At 52.8% G+C, this 17,184-nt stretch overlaps 1 protein-coding gene across 1 annotated transcript; it reads left to right on the forward strand.

The window, feature by feature from the left end:
* The first annotated feature begins 7,577 nt into the window (after positions 1–7,577).
* Positions 7,578–12,966, forward strand: LOC106540206 (BPTI/Kunitz domain-containing protein). The gene is made up of 5 exons (XM_087720700.1): positions 7,578–7,738; positions 9,959–10,135; positions 10,458–10,598; positions 12,117–12,284; positions 12,687–12,966. Exons 1-5 carry the CDS (start codon positions 7,651–7,653, stop codon positions 12,725–12,727), a joined length of 615 nt encoding a protein of 204 aa, XP_087576826.1. The 5' UTR covers positions 7,578–7,650; the 3' UTR covers positions 12,728–12,966.
* Positions 12,967–17,184: the final 4,218 nt, after the last annotated feature.

The raw sequence follows: 17,184 nt of genomic DNA on the forward strand, positions 1-17,184 counted from the left end.
CGGCAGGGACCCCATCCGTCACGCCAGAGTCACGGAAAGGAGATGACGCGCCCTGTTGGCCAACCGTCCCTAGATATGCCTACTTAGCCTAGCGCAATATGTGTCTGAGGAAGAGCTGTTGGCAGCTGCTTCAGGAAGGCTGACCAAATATTGACTCATCCACCAGACAGCCAGCTGGAGGCCGTTCCTTACCCCAGGAGCCCAGACTCAAGGGGTGACTCACAGCTTGGCAGCTTCGGCCCAATGCAGGCACGGAGAGGGCTGCACCCCAAGAAGCTTCTTCAGCTCTGACAAGATAGTGGGGGACGATGGAAGAACTACAGGAACCATTTGCGCCACTCAGGTGACCCTGAGGACACAGATAAACCTCCAGGTGCTTCAAGGACCCTCTTTAGAGCAGTGTTTCTCAACCTTGGCCACTTGAAGATGTCCGGACTTCAACTCCCAGAATTCCCCAGCCAGCATTCGCTGGCTGGGGAATTCTGGGAGTTGAAGTCCGGACATCTTCAAGTTGGCAAGGTTGAGAAACACTGCTCTAAAGGGAAGCAAATGGCCATCTGTTGTGGTCTGCTGGCAGCCTGCGGAGCTGGCAGTAGAGTCAGGAAGCGAAGAGGTTGGGGAGGAAGATGGGCCAGTCCTGGAGTCTGGGGAAGGCTCGGGTGAGGGCTCTGTGTCGGAGGCAGAGAGGGGGCCAGGGGCATCTGGGAGTTATGTGCTGCCTCCGGAGCCTCCAGAGTCGGACATCAACAAGGCAGAGGAACAGGCTCCCCTTGTTCCCAGTGTACGCATGCGCAGAGCTGCCAGAAGGCAAGAACAGCTAAGACAGAAGGGACAACTCGGGAGTAAGGCTTGGAGGTGATTGACCCCTCCCATAGGACGTAAAGGAGGGGCAAAGGCACATGAACCTTTGCAGGAAGCAACTTGGTTCGTGCTGGTCAGTTTACCTTCTGAAGCTCCATTCTGACTCTGTGCTCCGTGTGGCCTTGCAAAGCTAACTGCCAATTAAGTCTTCGGCAGTGTTTCAAGGGAGATAAAGGTGGGCGCTTATCAGCCTTATCCCGAAAGACTTTGGCAGACTTCTGTCAGACTCTTTACAAACTGTTTTGGACTCAATACGGGAGATGAAATAAAAAGAGGGGTTTTGGGACGAAGCGCCTGCTTTTTACTGTATCAGGAAGCCTCGGTTAGAGCCGAGGTGGCGCAGTGGTTAAATGCAGCACTGCAGGCCACTTCAGCTGACTGTTATCTGCAGTTCAGCTGTTCAAATCTCACCGGCTCAGGGTTGACTCAGCCTTCCATCCTTCCGAGGTGGGTGAAATGAGGACCCAGATTGTTGTTGGGGGCAATATGCTGACTCTGTAAACCTCTTAGAGAGGGCTGAAAGCCCTATGAAGCGGTATATAAGTCTAACTGCTATTGCTATTGCTATAGTATCAATCCTTCCGTTCCTCACCATCCTAGTCAGAGCTGAAGAAGCTTCTTGGATGAGAAGGAAAACATCTTCAAAGAAAAACAAGGAAGTCCAGTTGCCTCTTGGAAAAAAAACACCTTTGGGACAACCGGGACCTTGGATGACAGAGAATCTCTACAGACTTTTGGTCTCAGTGATGCTGTGACAGATTGGCCCAAATATGTCACCCCAAGACCCTTCCTGTAAGGTGGGGGGGGCTGGACACAGGGTGGCCAAGGCTGATGGAGAAGTCCACCTTTCCCACCCCCATTGCCTCAGAATGCTCTCTGCAGGCCACTTCAGCTGACTGTTATCTGCAGTTCAGCGGTTCTAATCTCACTGGCTCAGGGTTGACTCAGCCTTCCATCCTTCCGAGGTGGGTGAAATGAGGGCCCGGATTGTTGTTGGGGGTGATATGCTGACTCTGTAAACCGCTTAGAGAGGGTTGAAAGACCCATGAAACGGTAGATAAGTCTAACTACTATAATTGCTAAAGGTCCTGCTTAACCAGTTACGAGGGCCCACATCTAAAGGCCCAACCGGTCATTAGCCTGGAATGTAGAAGATGATGCCTTGCAATGAGAGGGAAGTCAAGGATTAAGTACAAAAAGTAACCCACGAACAGAAAGAAAAATAAAAACACCAACTCTCGCTCAGAAGCCTTGGGGAAAATTCCTCCGTTGCACAACATGTGGGAACAATAGCAATAGCAATAGCAGTTGTTGTTGTTGTTGTTGTTGTTGATTTTATTTATATGCCGCCCTTTTCCCCAGAAGGGGACTCAGGGCAGCTCACAACTCAACCAGGGAAGGGGGGGATACAGACAAATTAAAAACAACACAAAACAATGCATGGTTTAAAACACACAACAGTCATACCATTCGAGACGGGGGCAACGGTTCTTTAGCCCCAGGCCTGTCGGAACAGCCAGGTTTTAAGGGCTGTGCGGAAGGCCTGGAGGGTGGTGAGAGTTCGAATCTCCACGGGGTTAGACTTATATACCGCTTCATAGGGCGTTCAGCCCTCTCTAAGCGGTTTACAGGGTCAGCATATCGCCCCCACAGTCTGGGTCCTCATTTCACCCACCTCGGAAGGATGGAAGGCTGAGTCAACCTTGAGCCGGTGAGATTTGAACCGCTGAACTGCAGATAACAGTCAGCCAAAGTGGCCTGCAGTACTGCACCCTAACCACTGCGCCACCTCGGCTCTTGAGGGAAGACCTCACCGGAATCTCCACTGGGAAAGAGTGACCACTCCAAAAGCCCCCAAAGGCTGGGGAATTCCTGGCTGGCACCCAGAGAAATCAGCCGTCAACAGGTAAATAACACCCAGATAGTGTTCGAAAGAGGCTCTCAAAAGCTTTAAAACTAAAACTTTTTCCCTCACCAGCAATCGGCACCCGAATAAGCAGAGATTAACATCCAGATCAACACTAGGCAAAGAATCAAACAGCCTAACCAAGGAATCGCCAAAAACGACTTATATATAACCAGAGGGCAAACCTCAATCTCTCAGCAGGTTGGACTAGAAGACCTCCAAGGTCCCGTCCAACTCTGTTATTATATTCTCATTTCATTGTAGCACTGATTATGTTACCTAGTTGGGACATGAAATGTCTGTAAGAAAATCATCAAGCTCAGAGAGCAGCAAGGACCTGAGAGTTGTCTTCCTCCCCCTGTTTCTTTAAATCATACTGTAAAATGTGATTGGTCGCTGTTTTCCTCAATCGGCCATAAGAGGGAGCCAGAACGACTGTTAGTTCTCTGTTTTGTTAGATGCTGGGGCTGATCTGATCTGAGTGTTTTGGAAGCTGGCTGTTAGAAAGTGCCGTGAGCTATTGTAAGTTTTGCAACTGCTAGCAAACTTTGAGTACCAGACTGTTTGTATGATTATGGACTATGTTATTTGGATTATCCCTTAACTGAAAGGCGTTGATGACTGACTGTCTTATCCGTGTATGACTTGGACTGTTTGATGGACTCTGATACCTCTATTTTCACGGAAGTAAAAGCCTACTTAAACTGCAGTGTCTCTGTATGCTGGTTTATGTGTTCTCCAACACAACTCTCCCAACGCTTCGCTGAACATACGCTCCCAACGGGGAGCTTACCTGCCTCCTCTGATATCTGCCCATCAATTAGGGTGGGGGGAGGGGCTGAACTTATTCTCCAAAGCACCTGGGAACAAGACAGGAAGCAACGGAGGGAAACTCATCGAGTAGAGAAACAAGCTTGAACCAAGGAGGAATTTCATGACAATGAGGACAATTAACCAGTGGAACAACTTACCACCAGACGTCCTGGGTGCTCCACCACTGAAAGTTTTCAAGAAGAGATTGGACAACCATTTGTGTGAGATTGTGTAGGTTCTCCTGTTTGAGCAGGACTAGAAGACCTCTAAGGTCCCTTCCAACTGTGTTCTTCTGAATCCTGTATTCTGCTTGAAACCCTCAGTCATGGAGCCCCAGAACTCCAAGGGGGGAGGCTGCCCCATCGCTTCCCTTCTCTCCCAATCAGGCCATTCCTCCTGATTTTGAGATGGTTGTAAGATGAGGCAGGGGGAAACACCGGAGGCCGTTCTGGGCAGAAAGCTCACATCTGAATGCTTGTTTTTACAGGATCAGCAACGGGGAGACCCACCACAATTGGAACTACTGTTCCCACTTGACCCAAAGATTCTCCTTCTGCCTTGGACCACCTTGGAGACCCTCCCCCCCAAACCCCACCCTGGGCTCATTCCTTTTTCTCTGCAATAAAGCATCGGTTCCAGCTGCAATCTTGGTCTCAGCTGTCTTTTTCTGCCACTTTGGGGGTTCCCCTCCCCACCTGTGTGTCCATCCCCCCCTCCAAGTCAGAGGAAGAGGGGCTGAGATGCAGCGCATCGTTCCCCAATGTGGCTTTCCAGAGAGAATGTGCAGGGGAAGCCTCTCTCTGAGACAAAAACTCCTGACACTCAGTCCCTACAAAGGGTTTACTCCAGAGTAAGTCTGGGATGGACACAGAGGCCTTGCTACTCTCTGATAGTCTAGATCAGTGTTTCTCAACCTTGGCCACTTGAAGATGTCCGGACTTCCAACTCCCAGAATTCCCCAGCAGTGGTTAGGACAGTGTTTCTCAACCTTGGCCACTTGAAGATGTCCGGACTTCAACTCCCAGAATTCCCCAGCCAGCATTCGCTGGCTGGGGAATTCTGGGAGTTGAAGTCCGGACATCTTCAAGTGGCCAAGGTTGAGAAACACTGGTCTAGAGTCTAGTCAATGAGAGACAATGAGCCAAAGCAGACAGATTTTCTGCCTTTAATTAAGCAGAACAGAAATAAAAGAGAAGCAGCAAGGGGGGGGAGGGGGGGACAGAACGGCAGGAAAAACATTACATGCATGAAGGCTGCTTATGCGCATAGATACGTATGTGTTTCACCCCTGTGTCCTTAGAGCTCTCCATGCAAAATCTCCTTTCTCTGCCACCTGTTCCAAAATCACCAGGAACTTCCTCAACGTTAGTGGAAGTTATTAATCTCCGTGACCCGACAAATGCGCGCACAACAAAAGCGCACCGACGAAACCACGAGAAAACCGCAATGTCATAAATGCACCAACAACAACGCGCCCACAAAACCACACCCACAAAAGCGCGATTTAAGTTAAGGTAAGGGTTAGGTTCAGGGTTAGGGTTAGGGTTATTGGGTTGTTATTAATTGTTCGTTGAAGGCGCGCTTTTGTTGGCGCGCTGTTGTTGGCGCGCTTCTGCGCTCATTCGTCGGCGCAATTTCGAACTCCCAGTTTTCTCACCACGGTTTTGTTGGCGCGGTTTTGTTGAGCGCACATTTGTCGGTGAACCATTAATCTCTTAATCTACCAACAGAAGGTCTATGGAGATTTCTCAGCCATCCAAAGGTGCTTTTTTCAAGAGGCCACCTGGACTTTCTGGTTTTTCTTTGAAGACATTTTGCTTCTCATCCCAGAAGCTTCTTCAGCTCTGGCTGGATGGGGGGGAATGGAAGGATTTATGCTCCTGGCAGACAGTTGCATTTAAATCCTTCCCTTCCCCTCCATCCAGCCAGAGCTGAGGAAGCTCCTGGGATGCGAAGCAAAACATCTTCAAAGAAAAACCAGAAAGTCCAGTTGCCTCTTGAAGAAAAAGCCCCTCTGGGACTCTCAGCCGAGGGGGAAACATTGTGCAGGGATGAAAAGGAGCGGAGCCACCAAGCTGGTCTTTGCAGGAGAGACTGCAGCCAAGAGATGATGGAGGGGGGGGGGCTTCCCTTCTGCCCTCTCAGTGCAGAATAACAGAGTTGGAAGGGACCTTGGAGATCTTGTAGTCCAGCCCTTAACTCAAAAAAGAGACCTCTCTCAGGGTCCAGCTGCCGGTGGGGCTGACCAGCGCTCCCCCCCCCGCCCCCCGTGGATCCTGCCAAATGGGAATCTCAGCCTCCTCTTCCTCCTCTCCTGGAAGTAGCAGCCCCCCCCCCCCTTGGAGCCTGGAGCACATAGGGCCACAATTGAGCTTCTGTTGTAAAGAGAGACAGTTGGAAAGTGAGTTTTGTCGCACTTGAATGACCCTTCTTGCCACCATTGTTAAGTGAACCAATGCAGTCATTAAGTGGGTAACACGGCTGCAAAGTGAATCTGGCTTCCTGGTTGACTTTGCCCATCCGAAGGTGGGAAAAGGGGATCACGTGACCAGGGAGATAGCAATAGCAGCAATAGCAGTTAGACTTATATACCGCTTCATAGGGCTTTCAGCCCTCTCTAAGCGGTTTACAGAGTCAGCATATTGCCCCCAACAACAATCCGGGTCCTCATTTCACCCACCTCGGAAGGATGGAAGGCTGAGTCAACCCTGAGCCGGTGGGATTTGAACCACTGAACTACAGAACTGCAGTCAGCTGAAGTAGCCTGCAGTGCTGCATTTAACCACTGCGCCACCTCGGCTCCATTCCGTTCCGTTCTATTCCTACAACCATTACAGATAATGGTTGTAGGAATAGAACGGAACGGAACGGAAAGGGAATCGGAGCAGAGGAGAATAGAATAGAAATTGGAATAGAACGGAACGGAATAGGTCAAAAGTCCCTTTTTTGAGGGCCGCTGTAACTTCGAACAGTCACTAAATGAACAGTTGTAAATTGGGGACAACATTGCAACACTGATTCTTCCTCCTGCTTCCTCCTCCTCCCAGCCCCCAGCCCCATTTTGCCTGGTGCTGCAGGGGCTTCCCTGCGTCCTTCTGGCATTTGGGAACCCCCAAGCGGACTCTCACCTCGGATGACGCCCCTGCAGTCCCTTTGAGGGGAGGGCCTGGGGAGGAGGGGGCACCTGCCTGGCAGCCTGACAGTTCAACAGGTAGGGCCCCTTCCCACCCCTTCCTTCTTTATCACCTCCATCCTCCTCCTTAGCTTTCAGTTGGGAAAAAGAGAAAAGCTGCGGAGCAAACATGGAAAAGTGCCCAGGAGCCTCCAGACGGACCCTCACCCTCCCTTCCATGGGCTGCTGCTGCCCTCCGGCCCACTCAGCAAAAATTCCGGGGGGGGGCTCCATTGTGACCAGCCAAGCCTTGCAATTAGGTGAACTGAGGAGCAACAGCAGAGAAATTACAGGGCTTGAAGGAACCTCCGAGGTCTTCTAGTCTAACCCCCTGCTCAAGCAGGAGACCCTATCCTATACTTTGGAATCGGGACTTTAACTGCCAGACTTGGCCTCCAAGGTTCCCACGGTTAGACTCCCTGCCCTGCACCGTCCCGGACAAGGAGCCGTCCAGGGAGAACCTCCAGGGCATTCGAGGCCCGTGGGGCGAGCCGACACCCCTCCCCACAGCCGCCTTGGAGATTCTGCAAAGCGGGGAAGGGGATCCCCCGCCAGCAATGGGTCAGCGGGTCCACGCGAGACTCCCCCGCGCCTAGAGGCCGAGAGGGGCTGGTCCTTCTGCCCTACGCGGGGTGAGGTGGGGAGTCGAGGGATATCGGGGGGTCACCGCGCCCCTTTCGGGAAGCCACCGAGCCCTCCCCGCCCCTCCGCCCGGCCTCCGCTGACGTTTCCCCGCCGGACCCCGGGGCGCCGGAACCTTCCCCGCAGGAGTCATCGGGAAGCGCGGGGCGGGGCGAGGGGGTTTCCCAGCCCGGCCCTCCGGAGGGGAGGAAAGGGGGGACGCCGCACTTTTTGTCCCGGAGAGGAGTCGGAGGCGGCTCAGTCGCCCAGCATCGCCATGAGGTCCGGTCGATGCCCCCTGCTCCTCCTCCTCCTCTGGGCCGCCTTCGCCCTCTGGGCGCCTCTGCTCTCCGTCTGCAGCCTCTGTGAGTGGGGCGGGCGCTGGGGGAGGGACGGGGTGGGACGGGAGGGTGGGCGGCGGGAGGCTTCGGCCAGAGGGGGGTTCTGCTGCTCGGAGCCCGAAAGCCCCCGTCCCGTCTGAAGCCCCTCCAGATGGAGCCTCGGCCAGGCGCCCCGAACGCCCCCCCCATTCCGCACAGCTGAGCGCCCCCCAGAAACCCTCCGTCCTGCTCTCTGCGCTTCCCTGAAGGCGGGAATAGCGGTCCTTCGACCGTCGCGGAGCCCTAGACGGGAGAAGGGGGAGAGGGCGGCGAGCGGGACTCCGCGGGCCGGGCTTTCTTTCGGGGTCCCGGGCTCGGCTCGGCGCCCTTGGGGTTTCGGCCAGGGGTGCCGGCTTCCCAAGGACGCCGCCCACCTCGGAGCCAGCGCACTCCGGACGGCCGTTGGGAGGCAGGCGGCGCGGGAGTGGGGACCCTACGGAAGCGGGTGGTGGGAAGGGGCGAGCGGAGGGGGGAGGTCCGGCTCAGCCCGGCGGGGCTCAGGGGCCACGGACGAGGCCCCGGTGGAGCCCGGCACGCACTTCCGTTCCCGTGAGGTTTGCGTTTGCTCGCTGTGCGTAACTCCGAGGCTCGAGGGTTGGGCGAGGCCGATGAATCACGCCGCTTCGCTCCCACCGGCGAGTCACCCCGTCAGGCTCCTGACTCGGAGAAGAGCCTCGGACGGTTCCGGCGCCGGAATCCGCTTCGCGGGCAAAATCCGGGAGAGGAAGAAAACGTCGATGAACGAGGCTCCGGTCCCCGCCTTCCCACGCCCCTCCCCGGGCAAACGCTGCCCAAGAGGACCGCAGCCCCCCCGCTCCTCCCCCCGCGTGTTATTTGAAGCTTATATTGATTGATTGATTTCTAATGCCGCCCATCCCCCCTCCAGGGTCACTCGGGGCGGCTCACAGATTATAAAGCCAACTAATTACATTATAATGATACTAATAACATACCGGCAATTAAGGATATTAGTATTAATAACATTATAATAACATTAACACCCAGGAACAGAGCAGAGAGTTACTAGGCTTGATATAAATATTGATAGAATCAGAGAAGGTAAGAGTTTGTAGGCCCTGGAAGGTCATCTAGTCCACCCTTTGTGCAGGAGGCTCCCTGACAGATATTTCCTCCCCCCCTTCAAACACGCCCAGAAAGGAGAGCTGACTTCTTCTCCAGGGGCTCCAAGTCAAACAGCTGCTACAGATGCTCAAAGTTTTCCCTAACTTTTATCTCCTTCCTTAATCTCCTTCCTTATTGCTGAATCTTTGTTTGTTGTTCTGTCTTTGGAACAATCCTTCCACATGACGGCTATTCAGACGCTTGAAGAGAGCAGCTACTCCCTGGCTCTCCCACTGCCCTCTCCTCTCCTCTTCTCTTCCCCTCTTCTTCTCTCCTCTTCTTCTCTCCTCTCCTCTTCTCTTCCCCTCTTTTTCTCTCCTCTTCTTCTCTCCTCTTCTTTTCCCCTCTTCTTCACTTCTCATCTTCTCATCTTCTTCTCTTCTTCTCTCCTCTTCTTCCCTCCTCTCCTCTTCCTTTCCCTTCCCATCACCCCTTCCCCACTTTCTCCCCTTCTTCCCTTCCCTTCTGCCTCCCAACATTTCCTTCTTTGAATGCTGACCAACTCCGGGGCACTGTTTCTCCGTCCCTCCTGGTGGCCAAAGTCCTTCCTCAAGTTCTTCGGGCCACAGAAGTGAGTGAGGCATCCTAGGTGTGACCTGAAAGAATCCTTTCTTCTTTCCAGCCAGAGTCTGGACTTCCCAGACTGGGGTTGGCTTGGATTGTCTCACTTGTGGCTGGCTGGAGTTTGGCTTGCAGTCCAGAGATCCCCCCCTCCCACCCACCCACTCCCCTGCGATGCTCCTCAGAAGGAGTTCTCCCCACCGCCCTCCTATTCCTGACCAGGGCTTAAGTTTGATGCCCCTGATCTAGAGGGATCCTCCCGGTGTCAAGAGACATCCCCGGAGCCCCCCAGGCTCTGGATGCAAATTTGATGAGGGTGGAGGTCTCTTTAAGACCCATGGACTTCAACTCCCAGAATTCCCCACCCAGTTAAAGTCCCAACCCCCCAGGAGCTGAAGTCCACAAGTCTTAAAGTTGGCAAAGTTGGAGACCCCGTGTTAGGAAGCTGTTCTATCCCCCCCACCCCTAGAGCACCTCCACCTGAGCCAAATTTTGAGCTTCCCGGATCTCCTCTCTTGCCAGTCGAGGGCAGCTGCACCACCTTCCCCAACGACTCCAAGCGATGCGGGGATCCCAAGCGCCGCTTCTTCTACAACGCCACCTCCAAGAGCTGTGAGCCTTTCGTTTACCACGGGTGCCCCGGGAATCCCAACCGCTACCACACCATCGAGGAATGCCAGCGCTACTGCGGACAGACTGGTGAGTCCGGCTGTTGGGCAGGGAGGGGTCTTTGGGTGGGCGGGCCCCCTGAGCCCCTGCGGGGAAAGGCCCAACCCAGCTGCCTGCCTCTCCTGCTAAGCTCCTTGGGGGGGGGGGGTTTCCTGCCCTTGGAGGACGCAGCCCCCCCCTTGCTTGGTTCTCCTTTGGTGCGGCTGATTCCCCCAGGCCAGTAAGGGTGGGGGGAGGCTCCCCTCTTTCCTGCACCTTCCCTCCCCTCCACACACACACACACACACACTGTCTCTGATGGAGCTGCACGAGTGGCGCTTCACGGAGCCCATGCGCTGATTCTGTTTTGCAGAAAAGCCCGGCTTCTGCCCACCGAGCCCTCGTGGCGCCTTGGTGCCGTGCATGAGCTACTGTTTGCACGACGGCAACTGCCCAGGGGCGGACAAGTGCTGTTCCTTCGGCTGCACCTTGCGCTGCATGAAGCCCGTCACAGGTGAGACCCAGAGCCAGACCCTCTCGGGGGGGCGGGGAGGGAGACGTGGGAATGTGAGCAATTCCATGGCTGGGACTTGTCAGGCCACTGGGGCCCTCCGGGAGCACCTTGGCATGCCAATGGGGAGCTCCTGGCACATCTGGGGTGCTGGGCATGGTTGAGGGCACCGGGCCCCACCAGATGTTTGGGGACTGCAAGCCCAGTCAGGCCTCGTGGCCATTCGGAGAAGCCCAAAAAATTCCATGACATCATGTCATGTCACTGTCACAGGTGCACTGCCTCTTCTGAGGATCCGACCTGATTTCCAGTTTGCCCTGGGAGCAGACTTCTGGGTCCCTTATTCCTTAAGAGCCAAGGTGGTGCAGTGGTTAAATGCAGCACTGCAGGCTACTGCTAGATCAGCAGGTCAGCGGTTCAAATCTCACCGGCTCAGGGTTGACTCAGCCTTCCATCCTTCCGAGGTGGGTAAAATGAGGACCCAGATTGTTGGGGGCAATATGCTGACTCTCTATAAACCGCTTAGAGAGGCCTGAAAGGCCTATGAAGCGGTATATAAGTCTACTGCTATATTGATATTCCTCCCTCCCTCCCCCTCTCCCCTCACTCATCAGGATCATCCTTCCTTCCCTTTCTGCCTCTCTTTCTTTCTTTCCTTCCTTGCTCCCTCCCTCCCTCCCTCGTTGGAGGATCTTCCTCCAATTCATTCCTTCCTTCCTCCACTCCTCCCTCCCCTCCTCCCTCACTTCCATCTCTCTCCCATCTTCCTTCCTTCCTAACCCTAAAACCATGTGGAAGGGAGGGGTGAGTGACTCCCCACTTCTGCTCCCTTCATGTTCTGCACAGCAGGAACTCCTGCCTTTTTTTTTTTTTTACAATTACTATAAATTTTTCTTTTAAACACATAAGCACATCAACAGAAACAAACACATGACTTAAAAACAACATAGGAACCATAAGTTCCATCGTATATCATACCGCAGTTCCGAATCAGTTTCTTTGCAGTTGGTGTTTTCCCTTCTATACATTTCTATCTTGCGTTCATAATCTCCTTGTTCGTTATCCATTTTTATGTGCATTTATTTAAACTTAGCTACTTATGACCAAAAATTATTTTCCTATATTATGCTTGATATTTTTACTGTCATTTATTCTCTTACATACAGTTCTAGGTATACATTCACATAGCTATTCTTTTTCTTTGCCATTCTTATATTATTATTATTCCATTTAAGAGGTTATAAGGTATAATTTGGAATGCTTTGTTTACCATCCTTCGCACCTGCTGTGACACCACCTTATTTTCTCTTTCTTTTCTTTTCTCCCTCCCTTCCTTCTCTACTTCCTTCCTTCCTCCTCTTCATCCCCTTCTTCCTTCCCTTCCCTCTCCCCTACTCCTACCCTCTGTCTCTTATTCCTCCCTCCCTCCCACTCCCAGGTCTTCCTTCCATCTTCCCTCCCTCCCTCCCTTTTAATGCATTTATAGAACTGCCAACCTCTCTCCCTCTCTGCCCACTACAGACCTCTGCCAGCTGCCCCCTGAAGAAGGGCCTTGTGACTTAAAATTGCCACGCTGGTTTTATGACCCGAAGATCCAAAGGTGCAAACCATTCAGCTTTGGGGGCTGTGCGGGGAACGCCAACAACTTCAAAAAACGTCGGGGGTGCCGGTTGAAGTGCCGTTATAGAGGTGGGTGTGCAGTGCTGCAACGGTGGGGGGGGGGGACTGAAAGGTGGGAGGCCACGTGGGAAGGAGCAGAAGCTCCTGCATTCACACCTTGTGGGCTGTGGGGAAAGAAGAGGAAGGGGGAAAGGACCCCCCTGCTCCACCCTCACCCTTAAGCCTGTCCCAGATGAGAAGAGGGGCTGGAGTCCCCCAAATGAGGGTGCCTAGACTGAGGGGGGGGGTCAGGAGGCTGGAGCAAAGCAGCCCCTCACAGCAGGGGAGGAGGGGTCTCTCTAGTTCTGGGACAGGTCAGCCTGGCAAGAAGGGGGGGCTCTACAAAGGCTGGGGAGGGAGGGAGGGGCGGGGAGCCCCCCCTCCTGCAGCCCCCCAAGGAAGACAGTTCCTGAGGCCTCCTTCCCTTTCCAGGGTCTCCCCTGAGGATGGAAACTCCACCTGCTTTGCGCTGAATTGGAAGAGAGGATGAGACCAGGCGCAGGAAGCCTCCAGGCGCCTTCCAAAGGGGGGGTGGGATTCTGGAATAAACGATTGCCCGAAGGAGACGGTGCTCCCAGATGCTCTCTGTGTCTTTCCTGGGAGTCTCTTCACCATTAAAGGACGGAATTTGCCAGGCACGTTCATGGGGGCCTCCGTGCATCTGAAGAAACTGAACCGATGGATAAATAAATAAATGCCCCCATGGGCCACAGACCTGGCTCTCCTTCCTCCTTGCCAGGCATACAGGGGAGCGTGCGCCAGTCCGACCCAGCCAAGGAGCCAGCACAGACATGGGGGAGGGGAGGCAGGAGCCGCCCCCCCCCGCCCCCCCGTTTTCCCAGCTTAAGGCCTCCCCTGTCATAGAAGACCCCCAGGGTCCCTCCCCATTATTCTCCCATTCATTCATTGCTGTTGAAAACAACCTCCAGGAACCAAAGGGAGCTTCCCGAGCAGGCGCTCATGTTGCCGTCCTGCAGGGGGTGCTTGACCCAGCTCTCCTTGTACCAATCTATTCTCCGGAAGAGAGCATCTCCCCATGGTGCCCTTTCCACCCTCTAAAGCTGCCAACATGTGGGAATGAGACATAATCTCAGGTCCAAGCTCCGGACCACAGCCAGTTGTCATGAAAACGCCACACACTTGTAGGCTAAGAGCCTTTCTTCAGCCAGACTCTGGCACGCTATCAGTTCTAGCAGCAGCAAAATAGCTCTCTGTAAGGATGCAAAGTCAGCGCTGGGAGCGTTGGCCTTCTAGCACGCATTATGTATGCCCCCCCCCTCTTGCTAGCCTCCCCCCATTATCGGTCTTGTGTCAGCCTGCCCGCTTCACAGCCGAGCCCTGTCGCTGTCTCCATCGACGCTGCAAATGGTGGGTCGATTCATCTGCACTTACGACCGGTCTATGGGCGGTACGTTCTGCAGCTTGTTGTGGTGAGGAGGGGGGGGGATGACGGCTTGTACTAGGCCCTCCCTGCAACTGTTGTATTGCAGCATCCTAGACCAGTGTTTCTCAACCTTGGCCACTTGAAGATGTCTGGACTTCAACTCCCAGAATTCCCCAGCCAGCATTTGCTGGCTGGGGAATTCTGGGAGTTGAAGTCCAGACATCTTCAAGTGGCCAAGGTTGAGAAACACTGTCCTAGACAACGCGTCTGCCAGGAAGTTCCTCCCCCCAGGGATGTGCTTCAAAGTAAACCAGAAATAGGAAGCACACCTGGTTGGGTGACCAACAGGGACCGGATGCCGCGAGGCTTCTACGGTCTGTCCACACCTCGAACGGCATTTTAATACCCTCCAGGAGGAGCCGTGATGGGGGTTGCAGCGAGGGCTGTAGCGTCGATGGAGGCAGCGATGGGGCTTGCCTGCAAAGCGGGGAGGCGCCGCAAGGTGAAGCATCCCCACAGACCAGGTGAAGGTGAGGGCCCCACTCTACTGGCGATGGGCAGTTGCTCTCCTGTCCTCCATGGTCCAGCATCAGACCCCCTCCCCCTGCCCCGTGTTCCCCATAGTCCAGCAACAAACTCCCCCTGAGTCCGACACTCCCGTAGTTCAGCGTCTGGTTCTACGACCACCTGGTACCATGCAGCAAACTGGTGTGGTAGGCCCTGATAGGTACACACCTGGTGTAAAATCTGGACCAGGCCCACCTTAAAATGACGGATCAGCAGGTACTCAGGCCATCCTCTCACCTTGTCGGCGGCCCTGTGGAAGTCCCAGAAGTAGCCCCCTGCGGAGCGGCCTCGTTATCATAGCACAAGAAGCCACCTGGTGTACACTGGTCACATCCTCAAACTGGGCCCCCAGTGCCTCCAGGAAGAGGCCAATGTCCCCTAGTTGGCAGCACTGCCTCCCTTCCTTGCTCTGGTGTAAGGACCGTCTCTGCCACTTGCTCCACCGACGCGCCTACATCCGCTGCTGGAACCGTCCCCTCTGCCATTCTCTCCTCTGCTCTCCTACCACACCACGGGAAGAGAAAGAAGCAGTCAGAAGGATTTGGTGAGGATCACTGACTTCCTCTCTCAAAGGTCCAAACTCCGAACCGAATCCAGTTGTCATGAAAACGCCACATGCTTGTAGGCTAATGGGCTTCATTCAGCTGGACTCTGGCACACAGTGAGTTCCAGAAGATGTGCAGATACAGTCTAGAGATGAGAAAGATGCCAAATTACAGGGCTTTTACAAAGAATTTATGGAATTAGATAAAATTCTAACAGGAACAGAAGAAAGATTAATAAAGAAACTGTATAATTACTTATTGGGCATAAAATTGGAAGAGGATCAAGTTAAAGAGACAATGAGAGATGGGCGAAAAATTTTGGCTACATGATAGAATTGGAGAAATGGCAGAAACTGTGGGGTAGGAATTACAAATTAACAATGTCAACTGTTGCAGTATCCGTGTAGGCATGCATAGCTGTGCTGGAACACGTATACAACAGAAGTAATGATTAACCATATAACAAGATCAGTAAAACAAACTGCTTAACTCTAGGCATTAAGTAGATCAGTAATCACAGACCCTTAACTCTAAGCATTAATTAGGTCAGAGGTTACAACTGATTAACTCTCAAACATTAATTAGGGATTAGAAGTTTGCATACTGGTAAAAGATTTATTTGTTGACTATGGGCATTCTTTAGGTCTACATGGAAGTAAATGAGTTACCATATACCATAGACTTGTACAACCATGATTGGTCCACACAGACCATGTGAATCCACCCTTTCCTTGTGTATGCTCAATAAAAGAGGCCTCTGGACTCTGCTCCGGGTCGGCTCATCCCGAGAGAAGACTCGTGTCCGTGTCTTCCTTCATCATTGGCCTCATGGGCGACCCGCGGAGAAATCGCAGTCAACTGCATATAAAGAGAATTCGTATAAGATGTTTTACAGATGGCATCTGCCACCAGCGAGGTTAGCAAAGATGCTTAAAGACAATTCAGGAAAAGTGATTTATTACTGGTCCCTCTCTGAATCGCCCTTTGTTAACTGGGATGGCAGCCAATCGCTCATCAAAGGAATAGAAAGACTTTTTACACTACGTGATGGGAGAGATCACGGAAAGTCACGGAAAGTATCTTAACACTGAACTGTAAGTTTTGCTGTTAAGAATGCCTGATAATAAACTTGGTCTGAAAGAACCTCCTAAAAGCATGGAGTTAAACTGCTGCCCCAGCCAATCTACATCGCTGGGTCAGAACAATGTATTTTTACCAATGGTTGGAGAATAAAACAGGAGTTTGGAAATAAAGAAAGCTAAAAGAGAGATATAAATGAGATGAAAACTCTTAGAATGTGTGTGATGAGAATAATGATGTTTAATGTTAATATGATATCATTACTAGAAGATGTTAAGAAGAAAAATGGAGAGTTTTACAACATTTAAATGCTTAATATATTATAATACTAAACTTGGGGAATTAATGTTAATATGAACGTGGAAAATGTGGGCAAAGAGGAACGAGGTTGCACAGCTTAAGGAATGATGGAAAGTTTATTTTTGTAATTAAAACGTAATAAAATTATTCAGGAAAAAAAAACCATGAGTTCTAGAAGCAGCAAAACAGCCGCCTGTCAGGATGCAAAGTCAGCGCTGGGAGCTTCCGCCTCCCAACATGCGTTATGTACGTGAGCCACGCCCCTCCCCCCTTTGCTACCCTCCCCCCCTCCCCCGTCCTCGGTCTTGTGTCAGCCTGCCTGACGGGGCTCCGCCCGGGCGGTCCATGACCCAGAACAGCCGCCCGTTGGGCAGAACAGCTGATCATCGCTTGGGATGGCGGCGGCTTTCCCTCACTTCGCCGCGCCTCCCCGCTTTGCAGCCGAGTCCCGTCTGTGTCTCTGTCGATGCTGCAGTCCCCGTAACCGGTGCTCTGCTGGCTTCTGTCTCTACGGTTCTGGCACACCCCCTCACTCAGCAGTGGCTCCATCCCGCCCTGTTATGGCAAACCCCGGTGTTCAGAGTTTGACGCAACCTTTTTGCATTTCCTATTCTAACTTTGTCCTGAACCAAATAAAAAAAAGATACATAAAAAAGAACGCTTGGTCATCTCTACTGTTCCGGTCAAGTTCACCCAGCCCCCCCCCCCCTTTATGAGCAGATGCAGCCCACCAATTTCATTGAGCACACCACGGCAACTGAGCTGGAACACAGCAGAATTTGTGGCTGGAACAGTAGAGTTAACCAAGCACAAAACTAAACTCTTCCGCCTGGCCTGGATGGAGAGAATAATTCCACACCCACTAAATTCAGGTACTTAGAATCAGGCTCCTTCTGAGGAGGAGGAGAAGGATGGGGAAGACGGGAGATTGCCCACAGGTGCTCCGGACAGCTGCTCCTCATAAGGAGATAACCAGACAGAGGTTTAACAAGGCTTTGAGCACATGGGATTAAACATCTTGCACACATCTGTGGCAGAGGCTTTTAAAGGACAG

Source organism: Thamnophis sirtalis, unplaced genomic scaffold (assembly GCF_051295495.1).
Source record: "Thamnophis sirtalis isolate CommonGarterSnake01/CBP01778 unplaced genomic scaffold, rThaSir2_p1.2 scaffold_7, whole genome shotgun sequence".
In the NCBI taxonomy this organism is placed as follows: domain Eukaryota; kingdom Metazoa; phylum Chordata; class Lepidosauria; order Squamata; family Natricidae; genus Thamnophis; species Thamnophis sirtalis.

Excerpts from the sequence above, each read along its gene's own strand:
- LOC106540206 (XM_087720700.1), top strand. The coding sequence starts at position 7,651 with ATGAGGTCCGGTCGATGCCCCCTGCTCCTCCTCCTCCTCTGGGCCGCC. Across the intron at positions 10,599-12,116 it reads CTGCATGAAGCCCGTCACAG|ACCTCTGCCAGCTGCCCCCT; the intron begins GTGAGACCCAGA and ends TGCCCACTACAG. Across the intron at positions 12,285-12,686 it reads GTTGAAGTGCCGTTATAGAG|GGTCTCCCCTGAGGATGGAA; the intron begins GTGGGTGTGCAG and ends TTCCCTTTCCAG.